Raw genomic sequence first — 16,872 nt, 5'->3', positions numbered from 1 at the left:
CGCTTTACAAGCTTGGATTAATTTAGCCTCTCAACACTCTCCTGGTAGGCTGGTCAATGTTGTCATCCCCATTTTGCAATTGAGGAATCAGAAAGACTAAGGCTATGCCTACACTATGCAGCTTTGAGTGACACGGCTGTGGGCACGCAGAGTAGCTGCTACTTGTCGGCAGTCTCCTGCCGACAAAAAAATTCCACCCTCAACAAATGGCAGCAGCTTTGTCGGCTGTTCGCACCAGTGCTTTTTGTCAGTAAAACTTTCATCTTTCGGGGGTGGTGGGGTGAGGTGTTTTTTGTTTTTTTTTAGCACCCCTGAACAACAGAAGTTTTCCTTATGAAGTTCCAGTGTAGACAAAGCCTAAGGGTTCAGTCACAACAGATGTTGACATCAGTGAGGTCTTCTGAGGATCAAGTTCAAGGTCAGAAGTCTACTGAGTCCCAGTCCTGCCCCTTATCCACTAGACCATCCTCTTCTCTCTCATATGGTTTGGTTCCTACGTTGGCTTGAGTTCTAAGACTTGTTTAGCAAGGGGCTTGGGGTTTTTTGGTAGGAATCTGATTGTTATACCTCTGCTGTACCATATTAGCAGGCTGAGGTCAGGTCTTGCTTATACAGTTTTGATTCCCTATGTTGATTTTAATAATGTGTCTTGCTCTAAGTACTGAATTTTCGAGATTCCTCTAGGGCTAAGGTTTTTTTTGCATGAAGTCTTCCATCATGCCGTAATACCGCATTTGTTCTGCAGCTGAGCTCACGGCCAGCTGTTGTCTACTGTATCTAATTACTTCCAGGCAGCCAGAAACATCTTCAAAGCTGGATTTTAGGTAAATAGTAGATGACTGGATGTCTGTTAAACAAGAAGAGGCATATTTGAATTGAAATGTGTCTAGCTTTTCCCTTGGTGCGAGTAGAGAAATAAGAAAAGAACTTAAAAAAAAAAATCGTCTCCCTGTGGCACAGATAAACACGCTGAGTTATTCATTTAAAGTGCCGTTCTGCCCTAGAAAGTGACTCTGTAAAACTGGCATCCTGGGGCTCCATGTTTATCATCACTCCATGATTTCCCAATCAACGTGCTCCGTTTACAAGATAAAGCTAACTGCTTGCCCTACCTGAGTTCAGAGATCCCAGATGGACTCTTTATTACTTGCATGTCATCGCCCATCAGAGGGGTTCTGCAGGCCAATTGATGCCCTTAGTTGTTTCTGTGCATTCCCAGACTCTGCTGTCAGTGACATCTGTACCACTCCATTGCTGTCAGTGAGGATCCACAGGTGTAACTGGAACTTGGGGAACGGTTTGATTGATGGTGCACAAGCTAAAATAGAATCCAGCTGTGTTGACTCTCTGGTGCTAACAGGAGTGTGAAAAGAAGTAAAAATTAAAACATATTAATTTGTATTGATTTACAGAACGGAGGACTAAGAAGGTGCAGTTTTCCACAGTCCCTTTTCAGGGTGCAATGGCACTTTAATGAAAACTAAAATCAAAGGTGCAGGAGTTTTGCTCTCTGCAGAATGTGTTTGAAGCAACCCTCACTAGCCAGCCCTGTTTGGTGTCCGGTAGTTTACTGCTGCTTATTCAGTACTGTACTTTATGGCCTCCTAGGCCTTGGTTTTATTACACTGGAGCAACCCAGTGCTGTGGAAGGGCAAAGTGGGCAGGATCATTCGGGTGACCTCCAGGGTACAGAATAATGTGAGATACCATTGGAGCTGGGGAAGAATATTCACCTCCCTTATTTTGTTGGGGGTGAGGAGAGAGGTGACAATTACTGCTTCGCTCTGGGATCCTATTTGACCAAGGGCTGGCCCTCTATTGCAAGGTTTTTAAATGGGGTGCTTTTAGCCCTTTTATTCCAAAGCTTTAACATTGTAGAATGAGCCAATGATATTTGAGTGAAGGCTGCATCCTTTTTAGGAATTCTGAATACACAGTAAATACCTGGATCACATCAGAAAGGGGCATGAAGGGGATTACCATTAGATTTCAGAAAGCTTTACTTCTGAGGCCTGGCAAGTAGGGGTTTGATCAGAACGAATCAGTAAGCACTGCCCTTACATATAATCACTCCTTTTCACAGACTGTGCAGAGGTTAGAGCAGCAGCATGAGAACACAGGGAACCTTGTATCCTATTCCCAGCTCGGCCAATGACTGTAGACACTTGTAACCTGATTTTCCCGAGGTGCTGAGCACCCATCAATTTTGCTGGGAGCTGAAAACCAGATGGTAAACTCCTGTGCCTCAGTTTCTCTGTCTTTAAAATGGGGATAACACTTCCCTACCCCACATAGGTTCTATGAGGCTCAATTATTGTTTGTAAATCACTGTGGAATCCTTGAATGAAAACCCTGTGTATGTGCAAAACATTATTAGTGTTGTGTTGTTAGGGTCTACTCAGGGAGTGGAAGGATAAACCTCTTTCTGTTTCAGCCGTGTTCGCTTTGTTGAGAGGGCTTGTGCTGGTTATAAACTTAGTCAGGAGTGAGATGAGACTTTGGCTCTGACTCCTAGCTAAACTATATATCAGTCGATTGAGGCTGTGTCCTTCACGCTGCAAGTAGATACATGAAGGCCATTGTAAGAGGAATGATGTACATTGGTGGGTGGATCAAGCTCAACAGCACTTGAAACCCCATTTGTTTTGTTGTTGTTTTTGATTTATTAGACTTTTTCAATCTTTTTTTTTTTTATACAACAAACCAAACAAATTCTAGAAGCCAACGTATAAAGCAAGTACAAAAGGATTATCCATCAGAAAAGACCAAGATATTTTACACAGCCATGGATTCCTCTGTGCATTAACAGCAGTATTCCCGGGACAGGGGTTCTTATGACACATATCTAAACAAAAAAATAATAAAATTAAGGAAATCAAAGTCAAAAGGGAAAAGGGTAGGGGAAGGGTGTAGTAGACAAAGAGGAGAGCGGATGAGGAGAGTGTGTGCAGGGGTTACCTCCTGCTTTTCATCCAGGCCTCCTATATAGATCGTTAGTTGACAAGTTCTTGGAAAGTGAAACCCAGTTTGAAGGAGGTGACATAATCATTGTAACAGGACACTTTCTGATACCTTCCTGATGCAGTCTTTTTTTTTTTAAACAGCTGTACATATTTTTGCCAGGTGTCAGGAAAAGTTGGAATAATCCAAGACTAATTCAACTGAAACACCATTATCTTTTTGCTGTTAGCTAATTGCTGGCATTCATATTTGTTTTGGCTGCTGATTGTTGGACGTATCATCTATTTAAAAAGCCTCTTGGATCTTAAATTGTGGAGCAGAGGATTCTCCTTGATTTGCCTTTTCAAGGCAAACAGAATCTGATCAGCGGGGATTAGAACCAAATCCTAGGAGCCTTGGCCTGCACTTTATCTGAGCAGTGCAAGGGCCCAGGAAAATACCAGGGGAAACAGCTGTTAACACAATCTCTGCTTCCTCATCCCCACTGGAAGGGCATACCAAACTGTGTGGGGCCCTTTGCCTCCTGCATTGTTATAGGTAGAAGGCTGAACTTAGCTAATGCTGTTAGAAGGAGGACCTGTTGTCTCTGACTGCGTGGTCAGATTATACCATTTAATACTAATAAAGACAATTGAGGCAAATTGATTTCTGTTTTGGGTTTCAATTGTTCTAATCCTTCATTAGCTGCTATGGGACATATTGTCAGAGAGAGTCCCAGGTTCTGATCCTTTCTCTGGAGGATTTGGGTTGTTGAGAAGAGGGTATGTTGGGAAACAGGATGATTAAATTGTCCAAAAATGGAATGACTAAACAATGTTTCTAAAAGCACAAGCCCTGCTGAATTGTCAGCACAAACTCCCGGAAATGCTGGAAGGTGCAAAACCGCATGCAGTCTGCCCTGGGCTTTCCTCCCAAGGTCGTTCATTCTTCCACACAGGTAAATGGGCCTTATACCAGACCTGGAGAGACCACCACTGGGAGTCCTGGGTCTACTCAGTCCTTTCTGTCTCTGCTCAGATGGTTAACAAGATAGCCCGTTGTGATGTTGTTGTTTTTTCACAAGAAGGACATTTGGCCCCTGGCAACTGGAACAAGACAGACAGACTGCTTTCCAGGCTGTCTGTCTGTCTTAGGTATTTATATGGCCCCTGTTGCCATAGTTTCTGAATTATATGTTTATCCTTTCAACACTGCTGCGAAGTGGGGAAGTGCTGTTATCCCATTCTATAGATGGGGCTCTGAGGCACAAAAAGAATAAGGGCTTGTCTATACAAGGACACTCAGGAAAGTTAATCTTTATTAACTAATGGTATGAATTTAAAGTGGATTAGTTAAACCTTTGGAAATGAATTAAGCTCAATTGAACTAAAGGCACTCTAATTCTGAATCAGTGTGTCCCCACAAGGGTTTAATGTGGTTTAACTAACCCACCTTGGCAGTTAACTCGGATTAACTTTCCTGCAGCTATGTCTTCACTAGAAGTGCTGCTTCAGGAACAGGTTCTCCTGTTGCTGTAGTTAATCCATCTCCCCAAGAGAATTCTTCCACCAACCTAGCGCTGTCTACACTGGGGTTTAGTTTGGCTTAACTACGTCATATCCTTGAGTGATGTAGCTGGATCAACTTAAGTATTTAGTGTTGCCCTGGCCTTAGTGTAGACAAGCCCTAAGTGACTTTCCCGTGGTCATGCAGGAAATCTGTAGTAGAGCAGAGAATTAACCTGGGACTTGGGAGAATCAGGTTCATCAGCCTAACCACTGGACTGTCCTGAGTCCTCCTAGTCAGGAGAAGCTTGGGACTGAGTTGCAAAGATCTCATAGGACAGGACTGAGGTATGTAGTAGGAGCTGGGCAGGAGAATTTGCCAGAGTCCAGCTGTTTGTTTACTTTCATGAGTAGAAACATCACTCACAAAAGCCTAATATGGGAAAATATCATTATGGGGCAGCTAGCGAATTGGGTCACTTTTTTTAATCCAATAAGTGGTCTCCTTTTCTACCAGAGAGCTAAGCAGGGGATGACATGAAAGCTGTGGAAAGCCACCTAGCGAGCTACAAAGAGATTCAGAGCTGGGAGAGCAGCCTCGTTTATTTTAATGGGTGTCAATAGACAGACCAAGTGACAGTTTTGAATTCCAACCTCTGTAGGTCAAAAATATGGGAAATAGAAAAACATCTAGTCCAACCCCCTGCACAAAAGCAGGGCTAATCCCCAGACAGATTTTTGCCCCAGATCCCTAAATGGCCCCCTCAAGGATTGAACTCACAACCTTGGGTTTAGCAGGCCAATGCTCAAACCACTGAGCTATCTAGGGCTCTTCCACAGTTCAGATGCTTTCCAAGAGGACCACCCTATGGGTGTCCTCCTCCTGCCAGTTATCTTCTGCATTTTAAAACCATTCATCTGAAGCTGTGTGTTATTGGTAACAATTGCTCCGCTCCCCCGTCCTGTGCACCTACCTGCACCAGACCTCCTGAGGTCCCTTCCAACCCTGATATTCTATGAGTAGGTGACAGATCAGACTTTCCCTTAATTTGTCTGGAGTCTGGTGTTTCCCTGTTTGGAGTATGGAACCAGTACAGAATTTTTCAGTGGTGGTTTTTAACATGGAATTTGGCATTTCTGGGCAGAGGGAAATTATTTAAAAGCACTTGCTGAAAAGAGTCCCACTCCCCAGGAACCACTTGCCATTCACCACCATCAGCTACCACCTCCTGCATCCCAGGGGACACAGACAGATCTGTAAACTGATTTTCCCTACCCCCATGACTCCAGCTGCCTTCAGACTCCGTGCTGTCTAGCTTCAGACACACAGCACCTCCAAGGGTGGCCTATAAAAGCCCCAGACACCACAAATCACTCACAACTTGCTGCCTTTCCTTGTGCCAGGTCCCCCAGAGAGAAAGCAAAGCCTGTTTTCTCATTTCCCCCAATACTCCCCTTCCTCCCCCGTAGTGCTCTCTCCTTCACCAACCCTCCAGAGGGAGGACAAGAGAGGACTTTCCACCCTAACCCCAACACTGCCTTGTGTAGCAGGCTTCCCAGCTCTGCACAGCGTTAGATGATAGTGAAATGGCTTCCTGCCTGAGAAATGTCAAAACGGCCCTAGGTTTTGCTAGATTGGGCTACACAGTGAATGTGAATGACTTTCTCTCCCTGTGGAGGTTAGCGTAGCTGGGGGAAATGGCTTTGCAGAACCCAGAGTGAAATAACTGTACAGTGTTTGTTTTGGGTCTGAGCTGCTGATGTGAAAACACTGTTAAGTAACGCCAAGCATAAGAAAACTGGCACTTCACAGCTGGATGTCATTTCCCAGTCGCTCACTTAATCTGCAGGACACACACATAGTGTGGCACTCAAGGAGAGGTTTAGCAAGCGTTAAAATAAATTGCTGCAAAGATTCTGACAGCAAGTCTCTGCTCTTCCCCCATTGAGTCACGCTGTCTCATTTCACACTATCTGTAACATTTCAGGGATGAAATGGCCTAAACAAGACAATAGTGAAGCGCAAAAGTATCAGCTTTATTGATCATGGCTGCACCTACAGGAACTACCAATGTCCTGTCCCAGCGCTCACTCGGCTAAGGCTAAAACCAGGAAAAGAGTCTCTGAAGATAACGTCTTGTCTGATTTTTTTTGCTTGTTACAGAGGGTTTGATCTACTCATTGTCCACATTAATCATAGGGCATTTGTCCTTTAGCTTCTCTAGAAGTTACTGTTGCAGAAAACATAAGTTAGATGGTGGCATCCTACACCATCCAGTGCTTAACTGTACTGGTGCTGCTGCCTGTCTTATTACGTGCAAAGTGTAACGTGTGGCATATTAAGAAATTTAAAGGGGCCGTCCAGGTGGCCCAGCTATTCTGAGGGTCAGTGCCATAGCGGCTCTAAATCCATCAATATGCTGCTCAGTCAGGGACAATGATTGGCTGCTGCTCCCAGATCTGCCCTATAATGATTCTCCTGGTTTCTCCCCTACTGCCACTGTAGGTGAATATTATCCCCATCATCGCCAAAGCAGACACCATTTCCAAGAGTGAGCTGCACAAGTTTAAGATAAAGATAATGAGTGAGCTGGTCAGTAACGGAGTGCAGATCTATCAGTTCCCCACGGATGACGAAGCTGTCGCAGAGATCAACTCCGTAATGAATGTGAGTAATGCTGCTTATTGCCTTTCCTCTGAATATTGTAACAAAGGAAACCGCTGGACAACGACACATTTGAAAGTGGGTCCTCAAGGGGGTTGTGTGGATACTAGATCTGTTTTAAAGATGAGAAGTGCATCTGACAGAGGCCTAAGGCTATTGCTAAAGAGAGGAAGAGACATTATTTTGTTTGTGCCTTTTTTAAACCTCACTGTACAGGAATTTAATTAAAGTGTGACTGTTACTTAATCTCATACAGCTCTTATGAGAGGCCATGTTCTGCTCTAAAATAGATTGCATGCTGATATTTCAAGGCTGGGTTTGCAGCAAGTTGAAATATGTTTTGCAATTTTTTTTTTAAATGTTTAGAAAAAAATAGAAATTTTCTGACTTTAGGGATGAGAAAACAGAAAAGTATTCAGTTTTTGAAGTTTGGGTTTTTTTCCCATCCTTTTTCAGAAGCAAAATGAAAAAAGGAGAAAATGGAGAAGAGTTGGAGGGAGAGGAGAAAAACTGAAACGTTTTTGAGTTTTAATTTTTTGTTGAAGACTCAATAGATTTTGAAACAGGAAACTTTGTGCCGAAATTGTTCATCTCCTCTTTTTTTTTTTTTAAGATCACTTTTCATGGCGGGGAGGGGAAGCTTTGAGTGAAAAATTTCAACCAGCTCTAGTTTAGAGTCTCCTAAACCAAGGAAGCCAAATAGATTGAGCCCAATTTAAAATAAAAATAGGAATGATTGTACTCTGCTATGTTGTTGGGATTTTTTTAAGGCCAAATTCAGCCCTGGTTTAAGTGAGTGTGAGTCTTGCTAATTTCCATGAATTGGGCTATCTGGAATCTGAATTGTGCTTTTGAATAGAGTTGTTTGACATTTTTCATCTGAAATAGTTTGTTTGGGGGTTTTTAAACCAAAATAGGCTTTTTCCACAGTGAATTTCCATTTTTTATTAAATATTTTGGTCTCTCACCAAAAAACCCCCAAAAATGGAAATGGGGGAGGGGGTTTCTAGCAACCAAAAACTGAAAAAATTGGGCAAAAATTTGCAATAAAACAAAAAATGTTTGCCCCATTGGTTGAAATATTTTGGGTTTTGGTTACTGTTTTTTTGTTTGTTTGTTTGCTTGTTTGTTTTTTGTTTGTTTGGTTTTTTTGGACAAAAAACTGAAAAATGCAGAAAAAAGTTGATGAAAATTAAAATTCTTTTTCTTTTGTCAAAATTGTTCATGGGGAGAGGAAGAGGGAACATTTCCCCATGAGTTCTACTTTTGAGTCTACTTCCGCCTATTAATGAAGGACCTCTGTTAGCCCCTCTCCATTGAAATCCCTGGGAAGCAGACCAAGATTGCAGTATGTTTAACAGCGTGGTGAACGCTGGATACTGGCTGTAACGGGGAGCATAATACCTACCCGCATCTGGTTACCACTATAATACCTAGCTCCTAGTGTTTTCTGTGCTCCTTATTCCAGCAAAGCTCCCATTGACTATTGAGAGCTTTGCCGGCTGACCAGCAGGTAATTGAACCAGTCTTGTATCTGTCACAGTAAAACCCTGCATGTGCTGGTGTTTGGGGAAGATCAGCTGGGTGGTCATTCTGTACTGGTAATTGCCATAACTTATTGCAGCGTGACTTTCCAACCTCCAGCATTAGTGCCACGACAGAGGAGAGAAGCGGTGATGTGAGGAGAGTAGTGAGAGTGTAACACATGTTCTCTAATTGATATTTGCCTTGGGATGGGACAGAGCGACTGACAGTGCCTGTAGCTCTCTATGTAAGGGCTGTGTCCAATGAACACTGTGTTCTCAACCAATGCCATCCTTTACTGCACTTACAAAGCTGATGATGTCGTCTTGCTGCCATGTTCCCTAAATGTGTTGTGATTTCCCTCCCCGCCCTCGCTCTTGGACACCATGTCTCTAATAACTAAACCAGCACGTGATGTGTCCTGCAAACGCCCCATCCTGTGCCTTCATGTGAGCTGCTGTGCAAATCACCACTAACAAATGTCTTTGTTTGTATGTTCTTCAAAGAAGGCATTGTCCCACCCTCTGTGTGCAGACAGAGCTTAGCACATTGGGGATGCTACAGCAGTAAGAACAATCTAGCAGGGAGGGGCCTCTACTTGCTAGCCGTGGAAGCCAGTGATGCTTTATGTGTTGGGAACAGCTGTAGTTTGGAAGTAACTGTCCAGGGCATTAATAAAATCTCTCTCTAACTGACACAGTGCCAAAGCCAGTACCTGAACCTGCTGTGTCATGCTCTGGCTCCAAGCCGCACTGCACGGCTCCATGGCAAGCAGGTGTTGGGCACGCAGGGTGCCCTATGCCGTTTCAGAGTGGAGATTGTTTTCACGCTGAGTAACGAAGATTCTGTGCTTGAGATAAATGATTTTGAAGCAGATTTTGTGCCTGGCTAGAAGAAGCTCATGGTAGCTTTGTAAGACTGATGCCTGTGAGAGATTCTAGCGTGTGCACTGAATCCCTGGGCTGATTCTGTTTCAGGCTCATCTGCCCTTTGCTGTTGTTGGCAGCACGGAGGAGGTGAAAGTTGGAAACAAGCTGGTGAGAGCTCGGCAGTACCCTTGGGGGGTGGTGCAAGGTAAGGAAGTCAACAGCCGGGCATGTTTCAGAGCTGTGAAGCCCCTTGGCGTGTGTGTGTGTGCTCACGCTCTCTCCTGCGTGTCTTTCTTCTATCACCGTGTCAGAGTGTGGGTGCCAGGGCAAGAGACCCGAGGACTCTGTATCACCATTCAGGGCTCATTTGTTGAATCAAGTTATCAGGTGCTTGAACCCTGCCTGAAGGTGCAGTGTGGTTACGGCTGGGTCATACAACCAGGCTGGAGCAGGGTTCTAAACAGAGAGAGCTAAGCTCTGGGTCAGAGAGATTCCAGCTGGGAAAACCCTAGGAGCAGCCAATTATAGGGTGAAAGCTTAGACTGAAGTTTATGATGAGCTATTGTAACCAATGCAACTCAAGCCTTGGAAGGAGGGTTGGCTTTATACAGTGTGTGGGAGCTCTTCTCAGAGCAGGGTGGGAACTTCAGCTGCTCCTGAGGGTCTTTCTGCTTCTCTCTCTCTTCCAGTGATCCTCCCAGCAACGGTGGCTCTGTGCTGAATGTCTAGGTGGGGGACTGTAACCCTCCCTAGCTTGTTCAGGTGCTTCGGAAGCATTCACTCAGTGCTGTGCTGGGATGATTAGACCAGTACGAGTGCCCTCCCTCGAGCGCTGCTCCTCCTTTCGGAGCCCCTCTCAAAACGCGTGCTGGGCAGTCTGGGCAGGATCTTTCACCTGAGCCTCATGCCGTCGAAGTAACAGCTCAGAACGGCACATAAAATCCAGGAAATATACATTTCCCTTCAACCCGGTTCTATTTCCTTTTTTCCTTGAGTGGGGCAGAGTCCTGGTGACAGAACTGCTCCCACACACCTTTGTGCACATGGCCCATCATCCTTCTATGATGCCCATTTCCGTGGCTATCAGTGTATGGAAGGCACCAAGTCCCATAGGTCCTCTCATAGGTCCACCATTAATTCCTTTTGTGCTCATGACCCTTGCTCTTGGAAATGCTGTCCTAGCCCTAGAACCTTGCACCCTGGTAAAGAGCAGTCTCCTACCTAGGCAGGTGCTTCTGAAACGGAAAGGCCCTGCTTCTGCAATGCTCTCCTGTTGGAAAGCTTCGCTCGTTGCACCAAAGGTACACATTCCCTGAGAGAGGATCTCGCTGGGTTTAATCTGTCCTGCCTTATCCTTGCAATCCTCCCTTCCCCTCAATCCTCCCCCCCGCTCCCCCGTATTTGCTGAATTTCTTCCCTTCTGTTTAATCAGTCGAGAATGAAAGTCATTGTGACTTTGTGAAACTGCGAGAAATGCTGATTCGAGTCAACATGGAAGATCTTCGGGAACAGACCCACACCCGCCACTATGAGCTGTACCGACGGTGCAAGCTGGAGGAGATGGGGTTCAAGGACACAGATCCTGACAGCCAGCCATTCAGGTGAGTGACCCTCATCTCCCCAATCCATTTCCAGTAGTAATCCTGCAAACCTTCCATCAGCTAGAATCCCCTTGGGCAGAGAGCTTGCAACATCAGGCCACTAGACTGAGACCTGCTAACATTGATTTTGAACCTCTCTGCTGCTTGAGATATTTTTCTCTTTTTTTCCTTCTCCGTCCCCTCTGCCTTCAAGCAATTTAGACGGGCATAGCCTTGCTAGTCACTATTGAATAATACTGTAGTGTCTCATTTGCTTTCTATCCAGCCTTCAAGAAACCTATGAGACCAAAAGAAAAGAGTTCCTTGGTGAACTGCAGAAGAAAGAGGAAGAAATGAGGCAAATGTTTGTTAACAAAGTCAAGGAGACTGAATCAGAACTGAAAGAGAAGGAAAGAGAGGTGGGTATATCAGAGCCCTGCGAGATGAGCCCAAACCACACGTTCAGCTCTGAGGTCCAGATGTGGATGAAGTGTGAGCACTTGAAAGCTGTGAGCTGAACACAGTGAGCAGAGTAACGTAACAGTCTCCCCAAGTAGCATATCCCAGCACCCGAGGATGGGTCTCAAATATACGCAGTGGTATCTAGCTAGATGCTCACGTGGGCCCCATCACCGTGGGATCTGGACACCTCACAAACGTTAATGAATTTATCCCCGCAATAGCCCGGCATGGTAGGGAATTAGTCCCCCTGTACAGATCAGAGAGGGAGGCACAGAGGATGACATTTTGAAAACTACCTAAGGGTATATGTCCACACAGCATTTTGGAGCAAGCGGGAGTGAGTGGGAGCTCAGGCTCTGAAACCTAAGGAGTAGGCCAGAGATTCTCAAACTGGGGGGTCGCTCAGGGAGTGGTGAGGTTATTATGTGAGGGTCCTGAGCTTTCAGCCTCTACCCGCAAACCCCGCTTCACCTCCACTATTTATAATAGTGTTAAATATTTAAAAATGTGGTTTTGATTTATAAGGGGGGGGTCGCACTCAGAGGCTTGCTGTGTGAAAGGGGTCACCAGCAGAAAACTCTGAGAACTGCTGGAGTAGGCGGACTTCATTGCCCAAGCTCCAGTTCAAGTTGCAGCTGCACAGTGCTGTCTGTACAGCTATTTTTAGAACACTAGTGCAAGTGCGGCTAGCCGGAGCCTGTTGACCCAGGCTGCGGGGGCTCACTCCAAAATGCTGTGTAGACATACCCTAAGTGACTTAAAAGCGTAAGTCCCATTGAATGTCAGTGGGGGCTTAGATTCTTCTGGAAATGTTATTCGCTGTGCCTCCCTCCTCCCCATTCTGTACAACGGGAATAATTGCACAAGTCTCAGTGAGGTCATAGGCTCCTAAGCCACTTGGATGCTTCTGAAAATTAAGGCTTCTCAGAGGAGCTGGGCACCCACAGCTCCGGTTGGTACCAACGGGGGCTGTGAAAATCAGGCACTTACTATCATGACTAAGGGCAGGTCTACACTAACCCCCCAATTCGAACTAAGGTACGCAACTTCAGCTACGTGAATAACGTAGCTGAAGTTTGAAGTATCTTAGTTCGAACTTACCTCGGTCCAGACGCGGCAGGCAGGCTCCCCCGTCGACTTCGCGGTACTCCTCTCGCCGAGCTGGAGTACCGCAGTCGACGGCGAGCACTTCCGGGTTCGACTTATCTCGTCCAGACAAGACGCGATAAGTCGAACCCAGAAGTTCGATTTGCTTGCCGCCGAACTACCGGGTAGTGTAGACCTACCCTAAGATCCCAGAAGAAGCCTATGTTAGAGCTGGGAACTGAACCACGATCTTTTGAGTCCTAATCCAGTGCCCTGGCCCTAAGACCTCCTTCCCCTCTTGCTGTTCTACATTAAAATGAACGGCGAGAGAGAGCGATTGAGACAGACAATGTTGAGTTTGTCCCGTTGTCTTGCCCTTTACATACAAAGGCTAGTAATATGCAAAGAGCAGGTAGTTTAGGCCCCTGTCTTGCAGAGAGAGTGGCAATTTCAGCCCCTCAGTCCTATGTTGAAGCTCTGTGACCTCAGTGGGACTCTGCACAGCAGCAAGAGCCTGTGATTGCTGCTCCTTGGGGAGAAGTGTGGCCTGGGGCAGTAGCCCAGGAGACGGTCATGGAGGCGATGCTCATGGAGTCTGTCTTCTACCAGCTACACGAAAAGTTTGAGCATTTAAAGAGGATACATCAGGAAGAGAAGAGGAAGGTGGAGGAGAAGAGGAGAGAGCTGGAGGAGGAGATGAATGCCTTCAACAAGCGGAAACTAGCAGTCGAAACCCTGCAGTCTCAGTCCTTGCAAGCTACTTCGCAGCAGCCACTGAAAAAGGATAAAGACAAGAAAAAGTAAGCGGTTTAACTTAAACCTTTTCCAGCCATTCAAAACATTTTATTCTTTCAACAACGTGGTCGTTTTAGACAGAAACAAACACAATAAAACACCACGCGAATGACGCTGTAAAGCTAGTAAATTAAAGGGGATTTTAAATCTTAAGCCAGCATCCTTCCGATCCTCCTGAAAGGGTCTGGTTACATCTGCCCCCTATAGAAGCCTTGGCGACTGGAGAGGAAATGGACCCGTCCCTTTTCAGGCCTGTTAAGAATGAGAGAGTCAGGTGACATTTATGCCCACCTCCTCGATGGCCGGTTCAAGGGACTGGCTTAGTCTGTTTAGCCTAGGGAAATGAGTTGTCTCTCTTTCCCAGGAGAGGGAAGAGGAGGATTCCAGAACAACCAAATAGTGCAGTGTCCTTCAGGCCTGGCCTCAGGCAGTGCAATAACATTATTGTGAGCTGCAGGGTTTGGGACTGTGTCTGTAGGATGCTGAAGGGCTGTTGGCTTTGCTGGACAGTAAAGAGATTTAAAAAAAAAAAAGGGGGCACCTAAAAATGAAGGGAAGGTAGGAATGCATCATGGCCCCTTGGGTCTTGTTCCTGCCTATTTGGAATCACTGACCTTTAGATATGAGGAAGATTTTTCTTCTACCCTATGGGCCAGACTCTGGTACCTCTGTGACTGGCCTCTTAGGCATTCCCACTGAGTTCAGCGGTAGTGCTTCTGGAGTAAGGTGCTCATCAGTGAGAATAATAGTTTTCAGAATATATGCGAGTGACAGGGGAAAAGAGAAAACAAGTGAAACAAATGGTCTGCTCCTACTCCCATTGAAGTCCGTCTTCAATGAGTGCAGGATTGGGAACAAAATGGAAAAGGGGTCACCCTAGAAACTGCTATACTTCTCCTCTGTTCTAACATCTTACGCTGTTTTCTCCTGCACAGAGGAACTTAAATATTCTCTTTATGTTCCATAAGATTCAGAGCAAGCTGGTGGTAACAGTAACTGATAATTTTGACGATGGAAAGAAAAAGATCAGGTGTATTATTTAATGTGTTTACTGTGGATTAACATTTTCCTGGTGTGGTAAAAACCAATTCTGGTTCTGTCCTGCGTGCTTTGTGCACATCCTACCGGCAGCTAGAATCCAAGCGCTGATTATAAAATATTATATTATAACGAAAGGATCGCCCATTCAAATGTAGCGCAAATTAAGGCCCACATGCTTGTGCATCTCTGAGATCTTTGGGCTAAATTTATTTCAAGCCTTCAAATGTCAGCAATGATTTTGCATGAAAATGATTGAATAATGTCATGGGGCTTTTTAGACAAAAGACAATGGGCCTAATTCTGGCCTCAGTTCCACATGTGTAAACTGAAACTAACGTAAGAGAGATCAGAATCTGGCCCTGCCCTTACAGTATAAAGAATCTTTAAGACCAGAATGACTTGATACTCTGCCCTTGGATATAGTGAGTATAGTCCATGGCTGAATAGCCGCCTTTGTTGCAGCTCTGAGTTTTGCATAATGTGCTGTACATCTTGTGACTGGAGGATGCTACTAAATGTAGTTCAGGCCGTCACAGCTTAGTGTGTTGATTTGATGACATAGCCTTCAGTACCTGGGAGTTATAATTAATCATCCTTAGCAGTACACAATGTGGCCTTGTTGACCACCTCTGCTCAAGAGCTGTATCGATACAGGAATAACAGGTTGAGTTGCATCTTGTCCTGATTGTGTGAGTCAATGCAATAGAAGAGGATGCTGCAGATAAAGAGGGAGGTACATTAAACTGTGAGGGGGAGTTTGCAGGCCTGCCTACTGTTTAACGAGCACCCAAATTCATGGGTGCATTTAAAATAAACGTTTAAATCCTGGGTGACTTGCTGCCTCAGCTTCTCTCTCTAATAATTTTGCAGTGTTTAATATTTCATTAAAAAAAACACAAACATGCTAATTTACATATACTTTATGACTTAATTTATTTGAATTTGGGATGTGCGCTAATTGCATTCCTCAGCAGCAGTAGTATTGGTGGCCACACTCTGGGCAGGCAGAAGCCAGATGGGTTCGCATCTCAGCCATGATGCATTATCTAGTTCTCCATTTAGAAATAGATCTCAAATGCGTCATTATTTAACAGTCTATCTGAGATGTGATTTGAAACACCCTCGTCATTAGCACGGGACTGAATAGTCTGAGTTTTGCCACTGTCATTACAAGGTGGTTACAGTCAGAAATGGGACTGTGTAAAAATGATGACAGATTAACAGAGTAAGAATCTGACTGAAAAAATTACAGACTATTTATTCTGGCTGACCTAAGTACTTCTGAATGCACTGGTGGGAGACTGAGCTGGATTCTTTTGTGGTTTGGGCATTGAGCGGTTTGTTAAATAAGTTCCAGTTGTGGGGTCTTTAGTACTAACCGGGACTGAAAAACCAGAAAGATTCTATTTTGAGTCTCAGATTCTGGGTTCAGTTTGGCATTTTGAGAAATATCACTTTTTTTTAACTTGACACCTGCTACAGAAGTCATTGTGAGACAATAAATATGGGGGCAAGTCCCAGAATGCTATTTGTACAGAATAGCAAAATGTTTTCTGCTTAAGCAGGATTGCGTGGTACAGAACGTAAGAATCTTGAGCTGGAAAAAGTTCCATTTCCCATTGCCTGCCAACGCTCTGACTTTTTAAATATGTTGTCTGGAATGGTATTTCCATCCCTTTTTTTGTAATACCATTATTGCATATCCGTGTGGAGACAGGAGGGAGTGTGGGAGAGCATTAATGTAGTCTTATGTCTCAACCCATCCCACCCAGCTCTGCCCCTATGGGGAATGTTATAATTACAGCTGGTCAGCAATTTTTCACCAAAAAATGCTGATTTGTCAAAACTTGTTGGGAAAAACATTTTGAAATTGTTGAAACATCCCCTTTTGACATTATTTAAATGAAATTTTTTGTTTTTTTTGGGTCAAAATGACTTTTCCTTTCACAATTTAACTTAATTTATGCTAAACAGATTGTTTTAAAAAGAGAAAAAGTTGAACTTGAAATGAAATGTTTTGATTGACCCAAAGAAAAAAATTTTTTTGTTGATTTCTCAGTTCATGAAAATTTGTGATTGATTTTTTTTCATCCTGATTTGGGATGGGAAAACATTTCAAGATCTCCTGGAATGGAAAAAACGGTGTCCTGTCCAGCCCAAGTTATAATATGCTTAGTAGTAATCTAAGTAAACTTTGTCCAAGAGGACTAGGAGATTTAGCCACACAAGACCCATTGGAATTAACGGGAGCTGTGTGTTTAAATTCCTGATTAACCAAAAGCTCAGTTAGCAAAGTGCCGGAATCCTGATAGCTTTTACCTGTGCAAATAGTGACCTCTGGTGGATACTACTGAAAACATGTTTTGATGCCTCTTCCTGATTGGGCTGTTGGGTTGTGTGTGGAA

General features: G+C 44.5%; 1 protein-coding gene across 2 annotated transcripts in view; it reads left to right on the top strand.

The window, feature by feature from the left end:
* Positions 1 to 16,872, top strand: part of SEPTIN8 (septin 8) — a 37,663-nt gene that overhangs the window by 13,885 nt on the left and 6,906 nt on the right. For both annotated transcript variants that reach the window (XM_034778347.1, XM_034778348.1), the window contains exons 5-9: positions 6,952 to 7,113; positions 9,612 to 9,708; positions 10,936 to 11,104; positions 11,370 to 11,502; positions 13,241 to 13,431. In XM_034778347.1, coding sequence (XP_034634238.1) covers positions 6,952 to 7,113; positions 9,612 to 9,708; positions 10,936 to 11,104; positions 11,370 to 11,502; positions 13,241 to 13,431 — 752 coding nt within the window. The remainder of the gene's footprint in view (positions 1 to 6,951; positions 7,114 to 9,611; positions 9,709 to 10,935; positions 11,105 to 11,369; positions 11,503 to 13,240; positions 13,432 to 16,872) is intronic.

The sequence above is a fragment of the Trachemys scripta genome, chromosome 8, assembly GCF_013100865.1.
Source record: "Trachemys scripta elegans isolate TJP31775 chromosome 8, CAS_Tse_1.0, whole genome shotgun sequence".
NCBI classification, from domain to species: Eukaryota; Metazoa; Chordata; order Testudines; family Emydidae; genus Trachemys; species Trachemys scripta.
The sequence above is the reverse complement of the archived record's forward strand: the minus strand, read 5'-3'. Positions and strand labels throughout refer to the sequence as shown.